Here is a 20,618-nt window from a genome sequence, read left to right as displayed (position 1 = left end):
CTCTCCCCATTTATTAACAGTTCCTTTTAAAATGTGGAAGGGTAAGCAGCATTGGCTACACTAGGCAAGCGTGGGGAAACAGCAGCCACAGCTGGGACGCGTGTATCTTCACCTTCTACCATCCTCCAGCACCTGCTGTCCATTTCTTCAAGTCTCAAACCCTTGTACTTCAGCATAGCAACTTGCCCAAAGTTACACAGCTATTTTTAGCAAAGAGGATACAGATTTCTATTTCTTCCTTTTGTTGAAAATTCTTCAAAATCCTATAATGTCTCGATTTGAATAGGAAATGCTTTTGATTAGAATACTAAGATACAACTCTGAATTATCAGTATATTTAATGAAATTAGTCACAAGTGCAAAATGGCTTATAAAAGAGTGAGCCAGCTTAGTGTTTTTCAAAATATGTTACAGGAAGCTTATTCAGAAGCCACTGGGGGCCTTGAGGGGTGAGCAGGCAAATCCCTGGGATTTTTCTTTACCCCATCTTGTGCTAGAGCTATTCCATTTTATTTTACACATTGAACTTAATGTGCTTCTTTTGAATAGTCAGATGAGTTTTAAGACTCTATCCTGGTAAATATTCTATGATGCTATGACTGAATATTTTTATATTTATATTGAATACATTTATACGTAGATTGTCTTTTATTTTCTAGTGTCAGGTCGTTAAAATCCACTGGAGTCATAGATCTTTCCCAGTGAGCATCGCAATTCACCCATAGCAAGAATCTACTCAGTTGCTGCATTTATTTCCCCCAACGTGAACCCACAGACTAGCTTCATCTATAGTGTAAGACCCCTCCTCCACAGCAGTGTGCACAGCAGAGCATCTAAGTCAGAAACATCTTTGTATTAGGACCTTTTTTCTTTTTTTGGTGAGGAAGATCAGCCCTGAGCTAACATCTGCCAATCCTCCTCTTTTTGCTGAGGAAGACTGGCCCTGGGCTAACATCCGTGCCCATCTTCCTCCACTTTATATGGGACGCCGCCACAGCATGGCTTGACAAGCAGTGCATCGGTGCGTGCCCAGGATCTGAACCTGCGAACGCCGGGCCGCCGCAGTAGAGTGCGTGCACTTAACCAGATTGCGCCACCGGGCAGGCCCCATCTTTGTCTTAGGAATGGATTCATTTCTGTGTTGAGTGTCCATACTAATAAGACCCGATTCAATGTTGCCAACCACTCAGGATTCCAAATGTGACATTTTTCCTGCCTTTATATACTCTCCTCCAAACAAAACAAAACAAGAAAATTTTGACCTCTGGCTTAATTCTTAAAAACTGCTGGCATTCCCTCACCTCTGTGTTAGTCCCTAGTTGTCGGTCATAAATTTTCCAGCAGTCTCTGGTTTGTCTGAACCCAGACTCTATAATCTCCAATTTATAGATCTTAAGCCTCAACTACTGTCTAGATGTTCCTGTTCCAGCCTCCAATGGGCAGTCCCAGCCCTGTGGCTGCCCATTTTTGTTTATTACAAGGTTGGGCGTATGTACCTTTGGTCCAAAGGAAGGAGGACCAGGCAATTGGCGCAGCCCCAAATCACTGCTCAAGGGATTCCCCTCAGGAATGGAGGTGTTCTGGAACCTCAAATGCCCCCAAAGAGTCACTCCTCATGTGGTTTCTGGCTGATCTGGGCAGTAAAAACCTTAAGGAAGTAGGAAGGAGACATAAGAAGGAACGGGAGAAAGAAGCAGCTGGATGAGTTAGTACCTGGTATACAAGTGCACCTATCCCACTTGCTGGCAATTAGCCAGGCACTATTTTCTCTTCTTTCGTCATGAACAAGGCACATTCTAGTTTAAGAAACAGTCATTCTTAACAGAAGAACCTTGTTACAGTAGACACTCCTATCTGGATCCTTTGTGTCCAGCTGTGGACCTCAATTATACTCTTGAATCTCCTGAGGGTCTTTGGCTGGAAGTCATATTGTGGTTTCACATGGTTTTTTTTTTTAAAGATGAAGGGAATTATACTGGGGAAAAAATTATTTTTCCTTCCTTTTCTCAAAAGCAGGGCAGAGAGAGCATTGCTATATTAGAATTAATAACAGATCTTTAAGTTAATTTTATAATTAATAATTAGTCGTCATCATGTGAAAAAAATCTCAAAATCTGAATTTACTCTTTATAAAAACATCTACATTTATCAGTGTTTTATTTTTTGTATATCGATTGTGGAAAACAATATAAAGGGATTGAATTAGGTAGTGTATACTCTTTAAAATTAGCTAATTTCTATAGCAAGAATTCATAAATGCATTTATTTCTTTTCAATCTTTCTATGCAAATTCTCTGCACATTTAAAAGTAGAAATGCATAATTTCCATATATATATTTCATACTGCACACCTTACAAAACATGTTTTTAAAGACCAAAATTCAAAGGATACAATAACATGTCGATCAGATGGGTTTCGCTGACGTGTTCTTTCTAACTGAGTTAACTGTTTAGCTTCTCGATTCCTTGCTGTTAATGTTGCTTTGAGGTCATCCTGCAAATAGGCATTCTTTGTTAATAAAAATCTATGATTTAAGAAATAAAATACACACACTTTGTTTTAAGAATGAGAGAACACTCCTTGTTTGGTTCAGGCATCATTACCACAGGAATTATTACTGCTGCATAATTAGCGTGGGAGAGTGCACACGTGTGGGTTTCTTTAATATCCTCTCAAAATAACGAAATAGACAAGATAATTTCAATGCAAAACTATAACCATATATATATACACACAAAATATTTTGATTGTGGTGGTAGTTACATATGTATACACATTTGTCAAAACTCAATGAACAATTAAAATGAGATTTTATTGCATATAAATTATACCCCAATAAAGTTGATTTAAAAAATAGAACTTTGGGAACGAAGAAGTGAAACTCTCACTATTTGCAGATGACATGATTGTATATATAGAAAACCCTAAAGAATCTGTTGGAAAACTGTTAGAAACAATCAACAACTACAGCAAAGTTGCAGGGTACAAAATCAATCTACAAAAATCAGTTGCATTTCTATATGCTAATAATGAACTAACAGAAAGAGAGCTCAAAAAGATAATACCATTTACAATTGCATCAAAAAGAATAAAATACCTAGGAATAAATCTTACCAAGGAGGTGAAGGACCTATACAATGAGAACTACAAGACATTATTAAGGGAAATCCACGAGGACATAAAGAAATGGAAAGATATCCCATGCACGTGGATTGGAAGAATAAACATAGTTAAAATGTCTATATTACCTAAAGCAATCTACAGATTCAATGCAATCCCAATCAGAATCCCAATGACATTCTTCACAGAAATAGAAAAAAGAATACTAAAATTTATATGGGGCAACAAAAGACCCCGAATAGCTAAAGAAATCCTAAAGAAAAAGAACAAAGCAGGAGGCATCACAATTCCTGACTTCAAAACATACTACAAAGCAATAGTAATCAAAACAGCATGGTACTGGTACAAAAACAGACACACAGATCAATGGAACAGAATTGAAAGCCCAGAAATAAAACCACACATATACGGACAGCTAATTTTCGACAAAGGTACTAAGGACATGCAATGGAGAAAGGAAAGTCTCTTCAATAAATGGTGTTGGGAAAACTGGACAGCCACATGCAAAAGAATGAAAGTGGACCATGTGCTATCGCCATTCACAAAAATTAACTCAAAATGGATCAAAGACCTGAAGGTGAGACCTGAAACTATAAAACTCATAGAAGAAAATATAGGCAACACACTATTTGACATTGGGTTTAAAGGAATCTTTTCGGATGACATGCCTACCCAGACTAGGGAAACTAAAGAAAAAATAAACAAGTGGGACTTTATCAGACTAAAGAGCTTTTATAAGACAAATGAAACCAGAATCAAGATGAACAAACAACCAACCAGCTGGGAGAGAATATTTGCAAAACATACATCTGACAAGGGGTTGATCTCCATAATATATAAAGAACTCACACAATTGAACAACAAAAAAACAAACAACCCGATCAAAAAATGGGCAGAGGAAATGAACAGACACTTCTCCAAGGAAGATATACAGATGGCCAATAGGCACATGAAAAGATGCTCAACATCACTAATCATCAGGGAAATGCAAATCAAAACAACACTAAGATACCACCTCACGCCCGTTAGAATGGCTATAATCACCAAGACAAAAAACAACAAATGTTGGAGAGGATGTGGAGAAACAGGAACCCTCATACACAGCTGGTGGGAATGCAAATTGGTGCAGCCTCTATGGAAAACGGTATGGAGATTCCTCAAAGAATTAAAAATAGAGATGCCCTATGATCCAGCCATCCCACTACTGGGAATCTATCCAACGCACCTGAAATCAACAATCCAAAGAGGCTTATGCACCCCTATGTTCATTGCAGCATTATTCACCATAGCCAAGAAGTGGAAGCAACCTAAGTGTCCCTCGACTGACGATTGGATTAAGAAAATGTGGTATATATATACAATGGAATACTACTCAGCCATAAAAAAAGACAAAATCGTGCCATTTGCAACAACATGGATGGGCCTGGAGCGTATTATGTTAAGTGAAATAAGCCAGAAAGAGAAAGACAAACACTGTATGATCTCACTCATATGTGGAATATAAACCAACACATGGACAGAGAAAACTGGACTGTGGTTACCCGGGCAGTGGGGGTGGGGGGTGGGCACAAGGGGTGAAGGGAGTCATATATGGGGTGATGGACAAACAAAAATGTACAACCCAAAATTTCACAATGTTAGAAACCATTAAAACATCAATAAAAAAAAAATAATTAAAAAATAGAACTTTGGGGATGTAATGTACAGCATGGTGATTATAGTTAATAATACTGTATTGCATATTTGAAAGTTGCTAAGAGAACAGATCTGTAAAGTCCTCATCACAAGAAAAAAAAATTTTTGTAACTATGTATGGTGATAGATGTTAACTAGACTCATTGTGGTGATCATTTCACAATATATACAAATATCAAATCATTATGCCATACACTTGAAACTAATATAATGTTATATGTCAATTATACCTCAATTAAAAAAATAGAACTTTGTCACACTTATTTTTAGTCATGTTATTGCTTGCTTTCAAACAAAAATACAAACATTCATTTAGTAAAATAATTTGTCCATATAGTCTCCATAACTATAAATATTAAATATTTTAATGTTTCCATAATAAACAAAATAATGCTTTATGTTGCTACAGCAGTTTACTTAGTAAGCTCAATAAAAATATTTCATTATTCTCAAAGTTCTAAGAAATGATGCTTCAGAGTGTATAAAAAGAATGAATAAACATTAATTTGTACTTTTTATTAAAAGGACAATTATTGGAAACCTCATACTCTTTGCCATAATACCTAATAACAGGAGAAAGAAATGAATTTACTCACTCGTTTCATTTTTACAATGGTTCCATACGCTTTCAAAGGTTCAACTACTTTGGCTTCAAGTCTTTCAACCTATTGAAAATTATTATAAAATATAACTGAAAAGAAACACATACATATCAAAATTTAAATTCTGAAATAAAACCTGTGCTATTTAACCTGAACATAATTACTACACAGATTAATGTTTTAAATATTTTAGATTAAAATGTCACTGTTATCTTTATAAATAAAAGAATAATCATGAGAAATTGATAAGACTCAGAATATAAACTCAAACACATTAAAAACTGTAAGCTGTATAGTAACAACAAAAGCAGAAAAGCAGCTGGTGTGTAATAGGACAAGAAAATGTCTCAGGTTTCTGAGGAGCTCATCTTTGCCCCACCATCATCTCTGTATTACTTTTCTATTTTAAAGTAGTAGTTTTGGGGTAAGTTTTAAAACATCTCAAATTTTAATACAGCTACCACTTTCGGTGTGTTTAGCACACTGTTGGATACTTTACATAATCTCCGAAATGTAATAGCACAACTTTCCAAATAAAAAAAATCAAAGCTGCAAGATATACCATAATGGAAACATTTAAAGTAACATAATCCTCAAAGGCAAAAAAGCTTAGAGACCACTGTAGTAAATGCAATTTTTTTCTGGGAAGCTATTTGTAAATTATCAAAGCTTAGAGAACAAGATAAATGGTCTCAGGGTTGCTGAGCTGTCAAACTGTATGGTTGATCTCTCTTTTATTCAGAATTAAACAGTTTTTCTTAAACATTACAATTTTTATCACATTTTGAGTAATTCTTCTTTTACTAATAGCACTACTGAAAGGCATGGAGGAAATGGATTTTTTTAAAGGCAAGTATATAAATATAGCACATGAAAAATAACTCTTGGACATTAAAATTTTCTATTTCAGGATAGGTAATACAAGGTGACACATATTTAACTGTTTAAAATGAACATATATGACTTTTGTAGCAGGCAAAAGGCTTTTTGTGATGACAAATGTTTATATAATCAGTGAATACATTTCATATTGATTTTTCTTTTGTTTCTGTCAACAAAATGTATATGAATGTTTCATTTTAAAAGATTTTAGGAAAATGAAGAAAACTGCTCATTGAGTATTTAAATATTAGGAATCCTAAAATCAAAACCATGACTATTCAGGATAGTTTAGTCTATGCCATTTTTAATAATCCACACACTGACTATGCAGTGTAAGGATCATCCACGTCTTTTTTCTGTTCTCCTTTTGGTCGCCCACCTTTTGCTCATTGTTCATTAGCACCTCCACCATTTGGTAAGCAAGGGAAATAAACAGAACAAGTGTACATCAATTCACTTTGCTATTTGATAAATAGCATAAAAGTTTCCTAGAAAGGGACATTGAAATTATTGGCTAACATGGGATTTTAGGATTATCTGTGAGTATAAACTATTTTTGAAACAGTAAATCCCTAGTTATGTATAAATGAGAGTTACTTATTACAGAAAAAACATCATATGACAACATGAACTCAACATTTTCCCAAAAAGTACCGCTAAATATAATTACTACTCAAATTTCTGTATGAATAGCTAATATAGGTTGAAAGACCATTATCCTCATTTTGTTTTTGTGGGGTTTTTTAATTGAAATTTCTGTTTTAGGCTTTAAAAAAGGATCAAAAGCACTGATGAGAAAAGTACAAAAAAAGCAATGCAGCTCTAATTGGGCAACTTCTGACAAGTTAACTTGTATCTTGAAACCTAAAATAAATATAAATGAAAGTGTTTGTAAGGTATTAAAGGAAAAAATGAGTTTTTAGAAAGAAAACAAGTACAACACCACCTTCTTCCCTCCCCCCCAAGCAAAAAAAACTCCAAAGTTTCACTGCTGGTTTGCATCCACGATATAAATCAGTTCCTTTTTTTTTTTTGGTCAATGGACATTGGTCAACTTTACAGAGCACTGAAGCAGCAAACATCTCTTGTCCATTTATTACTTATTCACTCACATTACCATTCCCCACATCTTCCATCTCCAGACATACTTTAAAATATACTTACATGCATACAAGACACAAGTCATGCTCCTTTTCTTCCCCATGGGTATACTATGTTTACTACTCCTCTAAATAGCCACCCCTTGGCCAAAAGTTGGCAAATGAAATGGGGAAATTCAGGACTTCAAGACACCCTAAAGTTTAATTTGCAAACGGTAAAATCACGGGAAGCTTCCCTTTAATAGACTCACACAATGTTACAGACACGAAAATGTACGTTTATCATCAAGCGTGTTCACCACCGCACTTAGGTAGATTACGAGTGAGTCTTCCGGTTTCCTTCATCCACTACTTCAGGGCTCATTCACCAAAATCACGCTGTGACCTCACTCCATACCTCTGCTTGTCGATAATCCTGAAGTTTGGCAAACTCATCAGCAAAGTTTTTCAGGCCCTGCTTTAAGTGTGGGGTCTCTGTAGAGGCATACATGTTGATTTCATTCACCAGGAGGTCTGCTTTGTCTCGCAGTCTGGCAGTTTTCCGCACATAAGCAGCAAAGATTTGGCACAGCTCCCCAAAATGCTTCTCTACATTTGTGACAGCATCTTGCAGTTGTCTGGTTTGAGCGTCCCTAGAGAAAAAGGTGACACAAAAGGCAAATCATTCTCATTAGAGATGAGATGACTTCATCTTCAAGTTAATTTGATATGCAAACATTCCCGGGGCATTTTGCAGCTTCTAAGGCGCAAACCATCAACACTCCCACCACCTCCCGAGGCGGATTCCCCTCCTCTACGTCCCCATTCGGGGCCTGGGCTCAATATCCCGACCGTGGAGGCGCACCACGAGGCCAGGCTCCGGCCGGCCGCGCCGCTGCGAGGTGGCGCTGCTAGGGCTGCTCGGCGCTGCGCGGCCCGGGCGCCCGGCGGCCTCCCAGGCATCCGCACCGCCGGCGGCAGCGCGGGGACCGGAGCCCGGGGAGAGCGGGCGGGTGGAGCCGGCCCGGCCGCGGGCTCGCCGCAGCCCTGGGAGGTAGGCCCCAGAGCGCAGCGGGGACGGTCCAGCCCCCGGCCCGGGGTCCGAATTCGGCGCGGAGGCCCCACGGAGAGAGGCTCCACTTCTCCCACCCTGGCCCTCGCGTGTGGCGGGCCCTGGGCAGCTGGGGCCCCGGGGCTGTTACCGGTTTTCCAAGACGCGCCTCAACATCTTGCCTCGCGCACGGCCTGGGACCCGGGGCTGGACCCAATGATCGCGGCTCCGAGGCGCCCGGGCGTGCGCTGGGGCGCGAGCCGCCGCCGGGAGCCCGAGAGCCCGCCCCGCGCGCCGCCGCGCCGGCCCCGGCGTTTCTACGGCAACGCGGCGCGCGCCCTGCGGCCACGGCCCGAGTCGGCGGGAGCGCGGCGCCCACCCCCGCCCCGGCCGGGGTTGCCGGGAAGGTCGCGGAAGCCGGTGCGCGCTGCCGGGCCCTTCTCGCTGCTGGAGAGCCGCGCTTACCCAACTCGCGGCTCCTGCCCTTCCCGGCCGGACTGGGGGCAAAGGAGGAAGAAAGCCCATCACCCAGTAACCAGGAGGGAAAGGCGAAACCAAAGGCCAGGGGTCCCCTCTGCGTATGCGACAGTTGGTCTTAGAACATATGCTCAGTTTGTCTGCTTCTCTGCGTAGATGCTGAAAATGTGGTCTCTTGGAAGCTGCCTTTGGAAGGAGCAGTGCTTATCGCCTCATCTTTAACTTTTCATTTAGTCAGCAAATATTTTCGAGCTCCTATTTAGTGGAAAAGATTGTATTAGACAATCTTAGAAGAAGAGGCCTCTACGCTGAAGGGCCTTAGAGTGATGAGGAGACAGACACGTAAACCGTAACAATACCCTGAAATCAAGAACAAACAGGAGACTTGCCTTTGAACACCCGTGTTCTTTCCGCCCTCTTGGCCTTCGCTTGTGCACCTGTTCTCCGTTAGGACTAAATTCGAGATTTACCCCTCTCCAGAAACCTCCCTTGACAACTCCCGCGCTTCCCTTTTCCAGACAGCGTTAGAGCCCCCTTCCTCTGGTAGTCTATTCTGTTGATTTTGTACTGTCTCCTGTAGTCTAGACTTTGAGCTCTTGGAGGCAGAGGAAATGTAATTTTGGTCTTGTATTCCTCAGTGCTTTGTGCTGATAAAGGTTTCTTTTGGACAAAGGGATGTCCCCAGTCCTTTGTTACTTTTCTTACAGAACTCCTCTTAGGCTCTCATGTTACAGTGTATACCCCTCCTCTCCCCTTGCATTCCTTCAGGAAGTTGTGTTGAATGCCTGTTGTATTCCAGATATTATGCCGAGCTCTGAGCTGGAGTGGTAACTTAAAATCAGAATAGTCTTTGCTCTTACAGAGCTTGCAGTCTGATCGCAGGGATAGACACCAATCAAACAAATACATGTAAAATTGCAACTAAGGTATGTGCTACTGTATCAGCTTTTGCTGTGTAACAAACTACCATAAAACCTAGTGTCTTACAACAATCCTTTAGCTAACTCAACATTCTCTGAGTGGGCTGAGTGGTTCTTCTACTTTGGGTCTGCTTGACTGGGCTCTTGCATATTTTTCTGGTCAGCTGGCAGGTCTGCAAGTGGCTGGAGGAGCTGGGAAGGCCTCACAAGTCTGAGGGTGGGAAGGCTGTCAGCAGGGGCAACATGTTAGTGGCCACTTTTGCAATGTAACACAGCTACTAAGGGAAAGTACATGGCACCAAGAGAGCATGGATGTGCTTAGTACAGAAGTTTCATTTGAACTAGTTGGGGAAAGAAATTCATTGAGAAAGTGACATTTAAGCTGAGATCCAAAGATTGGGAAGGGGTTAACTAGGTGAAGAGGGAGAGAAAAACAGTCCAGAGAGAAGGACAGTGTAGGCAAATTATCCTCCTCCCAACCCCATTCCCATCTCTACCCCAACTTCTATGTCTCAGAAAATGATGCCACCCTCAGGCTGATTGTTCAAGTCAAAAACCAAGGAATCATTCTTTCTTTTCCCCCGGGTGCACTGGCAATTTCCATCTGGTCCACCTCCAAAACATATCCTGAATCATTCAGTCTTCATTTTTCTACATCACCATAATCCAAGCATCACTCACCTTTACTGAAAACCTTTCTTACTGTTCTCTTCACATCCACAGTTACACAGTGCAATGCAAAACCAAAAATGTAGATCAGATTATGCCAACCTTTCAAAGCCTCTGCTAAATGATCTGAATATTTGTGTCTCCCCAAAACCTATATGTTGAAATCCTAACCCCTAAGGTCGTGGTATTAGGAGATGGGGCCTTTGTGAGGTACTTGGGTCATGAGGGTGGAGCCCTCATCAGTGTGATTAGTGCTCTTATAAAAGATACTCCAGAGATGTCCCTAGCTCCTTCTGCATGTTACACTGAGAAGATGACCATCAATGAGAAAGAGGCTCTCACCAGGCCCTGAATCTGTCAGTGCCATGATCTTGGACTTCCCAGCCTCTAGAACTGTGAGAAATAAATTTCTGTTTTTATAAGCTATCTGGTTTATGGTTTTTTTGTTATAGCAGCTCAAGTGGACTAAGAAAGATTCCCAGTGTGCTTAAAATAAAATTTTGAATCCTTATTCTGGCTGTTAAGGCTATATCTCATTCCTGCCTACCCATCTACCTTCTCTCACTGCCCCGCTGTGCTATAGCTACAAAATCTTTCTTTCTGTTACTAGCATGTTTCAAGCTCAGAGTCAGTTTTGTGTTTGTTATTTTCTCTGTCTAGAACACTCCTTACTCAGATCTTCGTATGGCTAGCCCCTTCTTATCATATAGCATTCTGCTTAAAGGCACCCACAGAGTGAGGCTTTCTCTGATCACCTAGTTATTACCATATCACCCTGTTTTGTTTCCTTTGAAGCACATGTCACTCTGTGAAATTAACCTATTTGTTTATATGCTGTTTCTGTCTCCCATGACTAGAATACATTCTGTATGAAACTAGTGCTGTCTGGTTCACATTATATTCCCCATACCTCCACAGTCTTTGACTCACAGTGGGAACTCAATAGTTGAATTTATTGATGAATAAGTGAGTGAGTGAAAACCCCATGACAGAGAGCATGGTGTGTGTGAGGAAATGGGAGAACACCAATGAGGTTGGAGTGGAGGAGGTGGGCATGATGATATATGATATAGCTAGAGGGGTAGGTACGGACCAGGTCGTGAGGATGTTTTGGCCATGCTAAGGAGTTTGGTCCTTGTGTTGGTCAGGGTTCTCCGGAGAAACAGAGGCAATAGAAAGAAAAGAATATATATAATGATGTATGTATATATGTGGTTTTATTATAAAGAACTGGCTCATGTGATTATGGAGGCTTAGTCCCAAGATATGCAGTCAGCAAGCTGGAGACCCAGGAGAGCGGATAGTCTAAAGTCCAGTCTGAAAGCTGGCAGGCTCAAGACCTGAGAAGGGCTGATGTTTCTGGCTGAGTCTGAAGGCTGGAAAAAGCCAATATCCCAGCTTAAGCAGTCAGGCAGGAGGAGTTCTCTCTTCTTCTAGCCTTTTTGTTCCAGTCAGGTTTTAAATTGATTGGATGGGGCCCACCCACATTAGGGAGGGCAATCTTTTTACCCAGTCTACCAATTCAAATGTTAATCTCATCCAGAAACACCCTCACAAACACACCCAGAATAATGTTTGGCCAAATGTCTGGGCATCCTGTGGCCCAGTCAAGTTAACACAAACTAACCATCACAGTCCTTATCTTAGTATTGATGTGTTACAGCAAGGACTACCTTATTCCTCACGTATCTCGTAAATTTGTTAGCAAATGCCTCATGTATAGTATGGTAATTATTGAACAAATGTACATTGAATTGCACTGTTTCAGTCTCCACTCAATATATGGAATGAATATGTTCTAGGAACCCTTCTCCTGAGACCTGGGCCCTTTGTCTCCTGTCAACAGACATTTCAAAACATGCATCAACACAATTGTTCTCAAGTCTTTTCACTGCTTGGAGGCACTTTCTTTAAGGCTATGCTTCTCCTAGGACACATCATCTCTTAGAAGAGGAGCTGGGAGCCTGGGGTGGCCAAGTGCCTTGGCCAAAGTCGCATGATGAAATGGTAGGGGAGCTGGAATTAAATCCATTGTCTTCCCTCTCCAATGCTCTTCCCCCTGTACCAGAACATATCTATCTTTCTATCTTTCTCTCTCTTTCATTATGATTTTTTTGCAAAGTTCTTAAACAAATGTAAACATAAATAAATTACTTTAGGTAGTTAATGAATGCCATTCCATATTTGGATTAAGGAGAATGTGTGTCAATGATCAATCATTGGGTGCAGCATTCCAAAGTTTCTGGAAATTATTGTTCCAGATTATAAGCAGTATAACATGACATTTCAGGACTTTTCCTAAACTACTACATGATACTTGTGTATTTATTGTGAAAACAGCACAATCTTATTTTGCGTAATATTTGGTGAATTTCAGTTTGTTTAGGATGGTTTAAGAAAGGTCCAGTGGAGGCACAGAGTTACATTAACCTGCTTCACTCATTTATTCAACACCACTCACTGAGAACTCATCGCGTACCCGGTGCTGGGTTTACCATTCTTTAACCCAAGTGCTCTAAGGTGGAGAGAGACAGCAATACACATAACTGGATCATTTTTTGAATTTTCTTCCAGTCTTATTTCTTTGGAACTTTAGAGGTGATGATGTAGTTTAAATTAGGTCATTTTATTTAAATTATGTTGTTATTTTGTTAATCTTAGCTTTCTCCTTCCCTCCTACTTTGTCCCACTTTAGAAACGAAGAAAGATGGTAAGTGACCAACCATGATGTATTTATTTGCCATTGTTTATGCCTGAACAATGTAACTTCAAATGAAGCTGTTCCATGTTAAGTAGCTTAAGCAAATTGTTTTAATGCTGATACATAGAAATAAAACTTCTCTCCAGAAAAAGATTTAATGTTTTGTTTGTTTGGTTTTGTTTATTTTTTACTCCTTAAAGATTCAATATTTGAAAGGTTATAGGGACTCCCTCTAGTGGTGAATTTAGTACCTAAAATAATTTGGTCAAGCGCTAGAAGCTAAGGGGATAGAATGAAACTGCCCCAGACTCTGATCTCTTTTATGACCAGTTTTTAAGTAGAAATCACCTATAACTGGTTTTCTTCTTAGTATATTGAGGAGGGAGTATTACTAAGTGATAAAGCTCATGGGTTTTGATGGGATCTGAGGTCTCACACCTGGATTTAAAGTCTGCCTCCATCACTCTTTCAAGGGTTAGCATGCCTCAGAATCACCTGGAGGGCATGTTAACACACAGATTTCTAGGCCCCGGCCCCAGAGTTTCTGATTCAGGAGATCTGGAGTGAAAGCCAAGAATATGCATTTGTAACAAGTTCTCAAGTGGTACTGATGCTGCTGGTCCAGGGACCACACTTGGAGAAGCACTGTCCTTGATTCCTAGAGTGCTAAAACTAAGCCTTATATTCCTCAAGGTTAGCTGTAGGGTTGTTGTGAGGATTAAATGGAGCAGTAGATGTTAAGTGCTTATCATGGTACCTGACACAGTAAGTGCTCCACAAAGGTTAGCTATTATTAATATCATAGATCTCTCAGTGTTTTCTGATTGGAAAATTTAAAAAATAAGGTAGAACTTTTTAATAATATTGTTGTTGAGCTAGTGTTGTTAGCTGTTATATCAGTAACTTTACTTATGATTAAGGTCTTTGTGCTTGGGCCCTCCCGTGGCTTAGCTGTTAAAAGCGCGCGCTCCGCTCCTGGCAGCCCGGCTTCGGATCAGGGCGCGCACCCATGCACTGCTTCTCCGGCCATGCTGAGGCCAAGTCCCACATACAGCAACTAGAAGGATGTGCAACTATGACATACAACTATCTACTGGGGCTTTGGGGAAAAAAAGGAGGAGTATTGGCAATGGATGTTAGCTCAGAGCTGGTCTTCCTCAGCAAAAAGAGGAGGATTAGCATGGATGTTAGCTCAGGGCTGATTTTCCTCACAAAAATAAATAAATAAATAAGGTCTTTGTGCTTGACACTGTACTAAGCCTATTAATATATCTCTTAGCATCTATCTCATTACTAATACATTAATCTTTTTGCATATTGCTTTGAAAAATTGACACAAAACAAAACAAAAACAACACACTGAGGGGGTATGTAAGAGGGATACAGAGACCAAATGAAAGAGCCCCCAACAACATAGCATTAAAGTAAAGTAGTAATGGATTATAACCCAAAGTAAAAAAGAAATGTCCCTGAGTCCATGCTGAGATAAATCAATGAGTGAATGAGTGAATAAATAAATAAATGGAGAGGGAAAGACAGATCTCCCAGGCAGAACAATTCCAAATAATTAGTGTAGATACTCTGCCCTCAGAGAGGTGGAGCGTAGCTGCCCACTTCTTAAGGGTGGACAGCACATAGCGACTTCCTTCCAAAGAAAGGGGAAGAGAGTAATTTACAGCGCAGAAACATGGCAAACAGCACCTCAGCCAGTTGAGTAACATCAATATCAACAGTGATAAGTCATGTTACCAATATGTCCCCTTGATATGATATGATGAAAAGAGCACCTTACACCTGTGGTCTTCCTCCTCAAATCCCATAACCCTGTGTAATCTTGAGAAACACATCAGATAAATCCCAGCACAGGGACATTTTACAAAATGCCTGACTAGTACTCCTCCTCAAAACTGCCAAGGTCATCAAAAATAAGGAAAGCCTAAAAATCTGTCACAGCCAAGAGGAGTTTAAGGAGACATGACAACTAAATGTAATGTGGTGTCCTGGATGGGGTCCTGGAACAGGAAATGGACATTAGGTAAAAAGTAAGGAAATCTGAATAAAGTATGGAAAAAAAATAAAGCAAAGCTTTTATTAAAAAAATTGATACATATTTATTATCAAAACTTCCATCAAAACTTGAGAAGCACAATAAAGAAGAGCATGCCAATGCTGTATGCTAAAATATTATGTTGATATTAGGTGAACATTTTTCTAGATCGATCTATCTATTTTTCTAGATTGATCTATCTATCTGACAGGTAGAGGTAGAGCATATATATATATAAATATGCATATGTATAACAGACATGACGACAAACAATCTTATAAAAATAGGATTTGTGTGTGTGTTTAAAAATTTTATTTGGGGCATTATTTAACTTTTTTTTTTTACATTATGAAATGTATCAAACATACAGAAAATAATTAACTGACCCCTATATATTCACTGGGCAGATTTTACCATATTCTCTTCAGATTTTTTTTTACAAGAAAACATTTTGTATTTTTATTTTTCAGATAAAGAAAGCTGCCGAATTCAAATGAAAACATGACAAGGTTTAAAAGGGAGAAAAACAAAAAACATTCACAATAGTGATATGATTTACAATATGTAGGTAGACCTTTTGGATAAAACAAAGTGTTGCTTGAACAATAGAAAATTAGAAATGTGTAACAATTTAATGTTTTTTCTTTTATTGAGGTCATATTGGTTTATAACATTGTGTAATTTCAGGTGTACATTATTATATATCAGTTTCTGTATAGACTGCATCGTGCTAACCACCCAATAGTCTAGTTTTTATCTGTCACCATTCATATGTGCCTCTTTACCCCTTTTGCCCATCCCCCTACCCCCTTCCCCTCTGGTAACCACTAATCTGTTCTCTTTATCCATGTGTTTGTTTATCTTCCACATATGAGTGAAATCATACAGTGTTTGTCTTTCTCTGTCTGGCTTATTTCACTTCACATAATACCCTCAAGGTCCATCCGTGTTGTTGCAAATGGGATGATTTTGTCTTTTTTTAGACTGAGTAGTATTCCATTGTATATATATACCACATCTTCTTTACTCATTCATCAGTTGATGGACACTTGGGTTGCTTCCACATCTTGGCTACTGTGAGTAATGCTGCAATGAACATAGGGGTGCATAACTCTCTTTGAATTGTTGACTTCAAGCTCTTTGGATAAATACGCAGTAGTGGGATATTTGGGTCATATGGTATTTCTATTTTTAATGTTTTGAGAAATCTCCATACTGTTTTCCATAGAGGCTGAATCAGTTTGCATTCCCACCAGCAGTGGATTAGGTTTCCCTTTTCTCCTCATCCTTCCCAAGACTATTTCTCTTCTTGTTAATTATAGCCATTCTGATGGGTGTGAGGTGATATCTCATTGTAGTTTTGATTTGCATTTCTCTAGTAATTAGTGTAATTAGTGACATTGAACATCTTTTCATGTGCCTGTTGGCCATCTGTATATCTTCTTTGGAAATGTCTGTTCATATCCTCTGCCCATTTTTTGATCAGGTTGTTTGTCTTTTTGTTGTTGAGTTGCATGAGTTCTTTATATATTTTGGAAATTACCCCCTTGTAGGATATATGATTTGTTAATATTTTCTCCCAGTTGGTGGGTTGTCTTTTCGTTTTGTTCATGATTTCCTTTGCCTTGCAGAAGCTTTTTGGTCTGATGTAGTCCCATTTGTTTATTTTTTCTTTTGTTTTCCTTGCCTGAGTAGACATGGTATTCAAAAAGATGCCGCTAAGACTGATGTCAAAGAGTGTACTGCCTATATTTTCTTCAACGAATTTTATGATTTCAGGTCTTACATTCAAGTCTTTAATTCATTTTGAGTTAATTTTTGTGTATGGTGTAAGATAATGATCTACTTTCATTCTTCTGCATGTGGCCGCCCAGTTTTCCCAACACCATTTATTGAAGAGACTTTCCATTCTCTATTGTATGTTCTTGTCTCCTTTCTCAAAGATTAGCTGCCCATAGGTGTGTGGTTTTATGTCTGGGCTTTCAATTCTGTTCCTTTGATCTGTGTGTCTGTTTTTGTGCCAGTACCATGCTGTTTTGGTTACTATAGCTTTGTAGTATATTTTGAAGTCAGGTATTGTGGTACCTCGAGCTTTGTTCTTTTTTCTCAGGATTCCTTTGGCTATTTGGGGGTCTTTTGTTGTTCCATATAAATATTAGGATTCTTTGTTCTCTTTCTGTGAAGAATGTCGTTGGGATTCTGATTGGGGTTGCATTGAATCTGTAGATTGCTTTAGGTAATATGGACATTTTATCTATGTCTATCCTTCCAATCCATGAGCATGGAATATCTTTCCATTTCTTTATGTCTTCTTTGAATTTTTTCAATAATGTCTTTCATTGTATAGGTCTTTCACCTCCTCGGTTAAATTTATTCCTAGATATTTTATTCTTTTTTTGCAATTGTAAATAAAATTGTATTCTTGACTGCTCTTTTTGCTAGTTCATTTGTAGTGTATAGAAATACAACTGATTTCTGTAAGTTGATTTTGTACTCTGCAACTTTGCTGTTGTTGTTGATTATTTCTAATAGTTTTCCAATGGATTCTTTAGGGTTTTCTATATATAAGGTCATGTCATCTGCAAACAGCGAGAGTTTCACTTCTTTGTTGCCTATTTGGATTCCTTTCATTCATTTTTCTTGACTAATTGCTCTGGTCAGAACCTCCAGTACTGTGTTGAATGAGAGTGGCGAGAGTGGGCACACTTGTCTTGTTCCTGTTTTCAGAGGGATGGCTTTCAGTTTTTCCCCATTGAGTATGATGTTGGCTGTGGGTTTGTCATATATGGCCTTTATTATGTTAAGGTACTTTCCTTCTATACCCATTTTGTTGAGAGTTTTTATCATAAATGGATGTTGGATCTTGTCAAATGCCTTCTCTGCATCTATTGAGATGATCATATGGTTTTTATTCCTTGTTTTGTTAATGTGGTGTATGACATTGATTGATTTGCAGATTTTGAACCATCTCTGCATCCCTGGTACAAATCCCACTTGATCATAGTGTATATTCCTTTTAATGTATTACTGTATTCGATTTGCTAGTGTATTTTGTTGAGGCTTTTTGCGTCTATGTTCATTAGCATATTGGCTTGTAATTTTCCTTCTTTGTGTTGTCCTTGCCTGGCTTTGATATCAGGGTAATGTTGGCCTCATAGAATGAGTTAGGAAGCAATTCATCTTCTTCAATTTTTTGGAATAGTTTGAGAAGGATAGGTATTAAATCCTCTTTGAATGTTTGGTAGAATTGTCCAGAGAAGCCATCTGGTGCTGGACTTTTGTTTTCTGGGGACATTTTTGATTACTGTTTCAATCTCTTTACTTGTGATTGGTCTATTCAGATTCTCTATTTCTTCTTGATTCAGTTGTGGAAGGTTGTATGAGTCTAAGAATTTATCCATTTCTTCTAGGTTGTCCAATTTGTTGGCATATAGTTTTTCATAGTGTTCTCTGATAATCCTCTGTATTTCTGTGGTATCTGTTGTAATTTATCCTCTTTCATTTCTAATTTTATTTATTTGAGTCTTCTCTCTTTTTTTCCTAGTGAGTCTGGCTAGGGGTTTGTCAGTTTTGTTTATCTTCTCAAAGAACCAGCTCTTAGTTTCATTGGTCCTTTATATTGTCTTTTTTTGTCTCTATTTCATTTATTTCTGCTCCAATTTTTATTTTTTCCCTCCTTCTGCTGACTTTGGGCTTTGTTTGTTCTTCTTGTTCTGTTAAGTATAGTTTAAGACTACTTATTTGAGATTTTTCTTCTTTGTTGAGGTAGTCCTGTATTGCTATACATTTCCCTTTTAGAACCGCTTTTGCTGCATTCCATAAGATTTGGTATGTTGTGTTTTCATTTTCATTTGTCTCCAGGTATTTTTTGATTTCTCCTTTGATTTCTTCATTGATCCAATGGTTGTTCGGTAGCATGTTGTTTAGTCTCCAAATATTTCTGACTTTCCCAGCCTTTTTTTAAATAGTTGATTTCTTGTTTCATAGCATTGTGGTCAGAAAAGATGCTTGATATGATTTCAATCTTCTTAAATTTATTGAAGCTTGCCTTGTTTCCCGACATATGATCTATCTTTGAGAATGCTCCATGTGCACTTGAGAAGAATGTATATTCTGCTGTTTTTGGATGGAATGTTCTATATATATCTATTAAGTCCATCTGGTCTAGTATTTCATTTAAGGCCATTGTTTCCTTGTTGACTTTCTATCTGTATGATCTATCCATTGATGTATGTGGGGTGTTGAGGCCCCCTACTATTATTGTGTTGATGTCAATTTCTCCTTTTAGGTCTGTTAATAGTTGCTTTATATACTTTTGTGCTCCCATGTTAGGTGCATATATATTCATAAGTGTTATGTCCTCTTGGTGGAATGTTCCTTTTATCATTATATACTGCCCCTCTTTGTCTCTCATTGTCTTTTTTATCTTGAAGTCTGCTTTGTGTGATATAAGTATGGCAAAACCTGCTTTCTTTTGCTTGCTATTTGCTTGGAGTATTGTCTTCCATCCCTTCACTCTGAGCCTAAGTTTGTCTTTAGAGCTGAGATGTGTTTTCTGGAGGCAGCATATTGTTGGGTCTTATTTTTTAATCCATCCAGCCACTCTGTGTCTTTTGATTGGTAAATTCAATCCATTTACATTTAGAGTGATTTTTGGTGTGTGAGGACTTAATACTGTCATTTTATCTCTTGTTGTCTGGTTGTTCTATATTTCCATTGTTTCTTTTACCTTATATTTCTGACTGCCATTTCAGTTTTGTGGTTTTCTGTGATGGTTTTTTCAGTTTTCTCTTTTTTTATGATTTGTGGCTCTGCTCAGATTTTTTGTTTAGTGGTTACCATGAGGTTTGTATAAAAGATCTCACAGATGAGATGATCCATTTTCTGGTAGCCTCTTATCTCCCTTAGCCTAAGTGGGTCCCATCTCTTTGCTCTTCCCCTTCTGAGTTAGTGTTGTCACAAATTGTTCTTTTCTGTCTTGTAAGTTTGTGACTAAATTGGAGAGTTTATAGTTATTTACTTCCCTTCGTATTTTATGTTTTAATTGACTGTTTACTGACCTGACTAGAGCTGCACTTTTCTGATTCTATCTGTCTGTTTATCTCCTTGCTCAAGGTTTTGTAAACCTATGACTTTTTGTTATAGGTAGGAGGGCTTCCTTCATTGTTTCTTGTAAGTGAGGTCTAGTGGCAATGAACTCCCTCAGCTTTTGTTTACCTGGGAAAGCTTTTATTTCTCCATCATATTGGAAAGATAGTTTCACTGGATAGAGAATTCTTGGCTGAAAGTGCTGGTCTTTCAGTATTTTGAATATATCATTCCATTCTCTCCTAGCCTGTAAGGTTTCTGCTAAGAAATCTGCTGAAAGCCTGAT

General features: G+C 38.8%; 2 protein-coding genes across 3 annotated transcripts in view; one reads left to right on the top strand and one right to left on the bottom strand.

Annotated features, from left to right (window-relative positions):
* CIBAR1 (CBY1 interacting BAR domain containing 1) overlaps window positions 1–8,695 on the bottom strand; it is a 28,267-nt gene extending 19,572 nt beyond the window's left edge. The window contains exons 1-4 of one of the 2 annotated variants that reach the window (XM_058564599.1): window positions 8,582–8,695; window positions 7,798–8,032; window positions 5,413–5,481; window positions 2,393–2,494 (exon numbers count right to left, since the gene is read on the bottom strand). In XM_058564599.1, the coding sequence (XP_058420582.1) occupies window positions 2,393–2,494; window positions 5,413–5,481; window positions 7,798–8,032; window positions 8,582–8,607 (432 nt within the window). In that variant the 5' untranslated portion in view covers window positions 8,608–8,695. The remainder of the gene's footprint in view (window positions 1–2,392; window positions 2,495–5,412; window positions 5,482–7,797; window positions 8,033–8,581) is intronic. The other variant, XM_058564598.1, reaches the window with a different exon arrangement.
* Window positions 8,647–9,063, top strand: LOC131419402 (putative uncharacterized protein ASB16-AS1). Its single transcript, XM_058564472.1, has one exon. It carries the CDS (start codon window positions 8,647–8,649, stop codon window positions 9,061–9,063), a length of 417 nt encoding a protein of 138 aa, XP_058420455.1.
* The last annotated feature ends 11,555 nt before the right edge of the window (window positions 9,064–20,618 follow it).

Source organism: Diceros bicornis, chromosome 21 (assembly GCF_020826845.1).
Source record: "Diceros bicornis minor isolate mBicDic1 chromosome 21, mDicBic1.mat.cur, whole genome shotgun sequence".
In the NCBI taxonomy this organism is placed as follows: domain Eukaryota; kingdom Metazoa; phylum Chordata; class Mammalia; order Perissodactyla; family Rhinocerotidae; genus Diceros; species Diceros bicornis.
The sequence above is the reverse complement of the archived record's forward strand: the minus strand, read 5'-3'. Positions and strand labels throughout refer to the sequence as shown.

Bases quoted from the DNA above. Each gene is read 5' to 3' on its own strand.
- LOC131419402 (XM_058564472.1), top strand. From the start codon at position 8,647: ATGATCGCGGCTCCGAGGCGCCCGGGCGTGCGCTGGGGCGCGAGCCGC.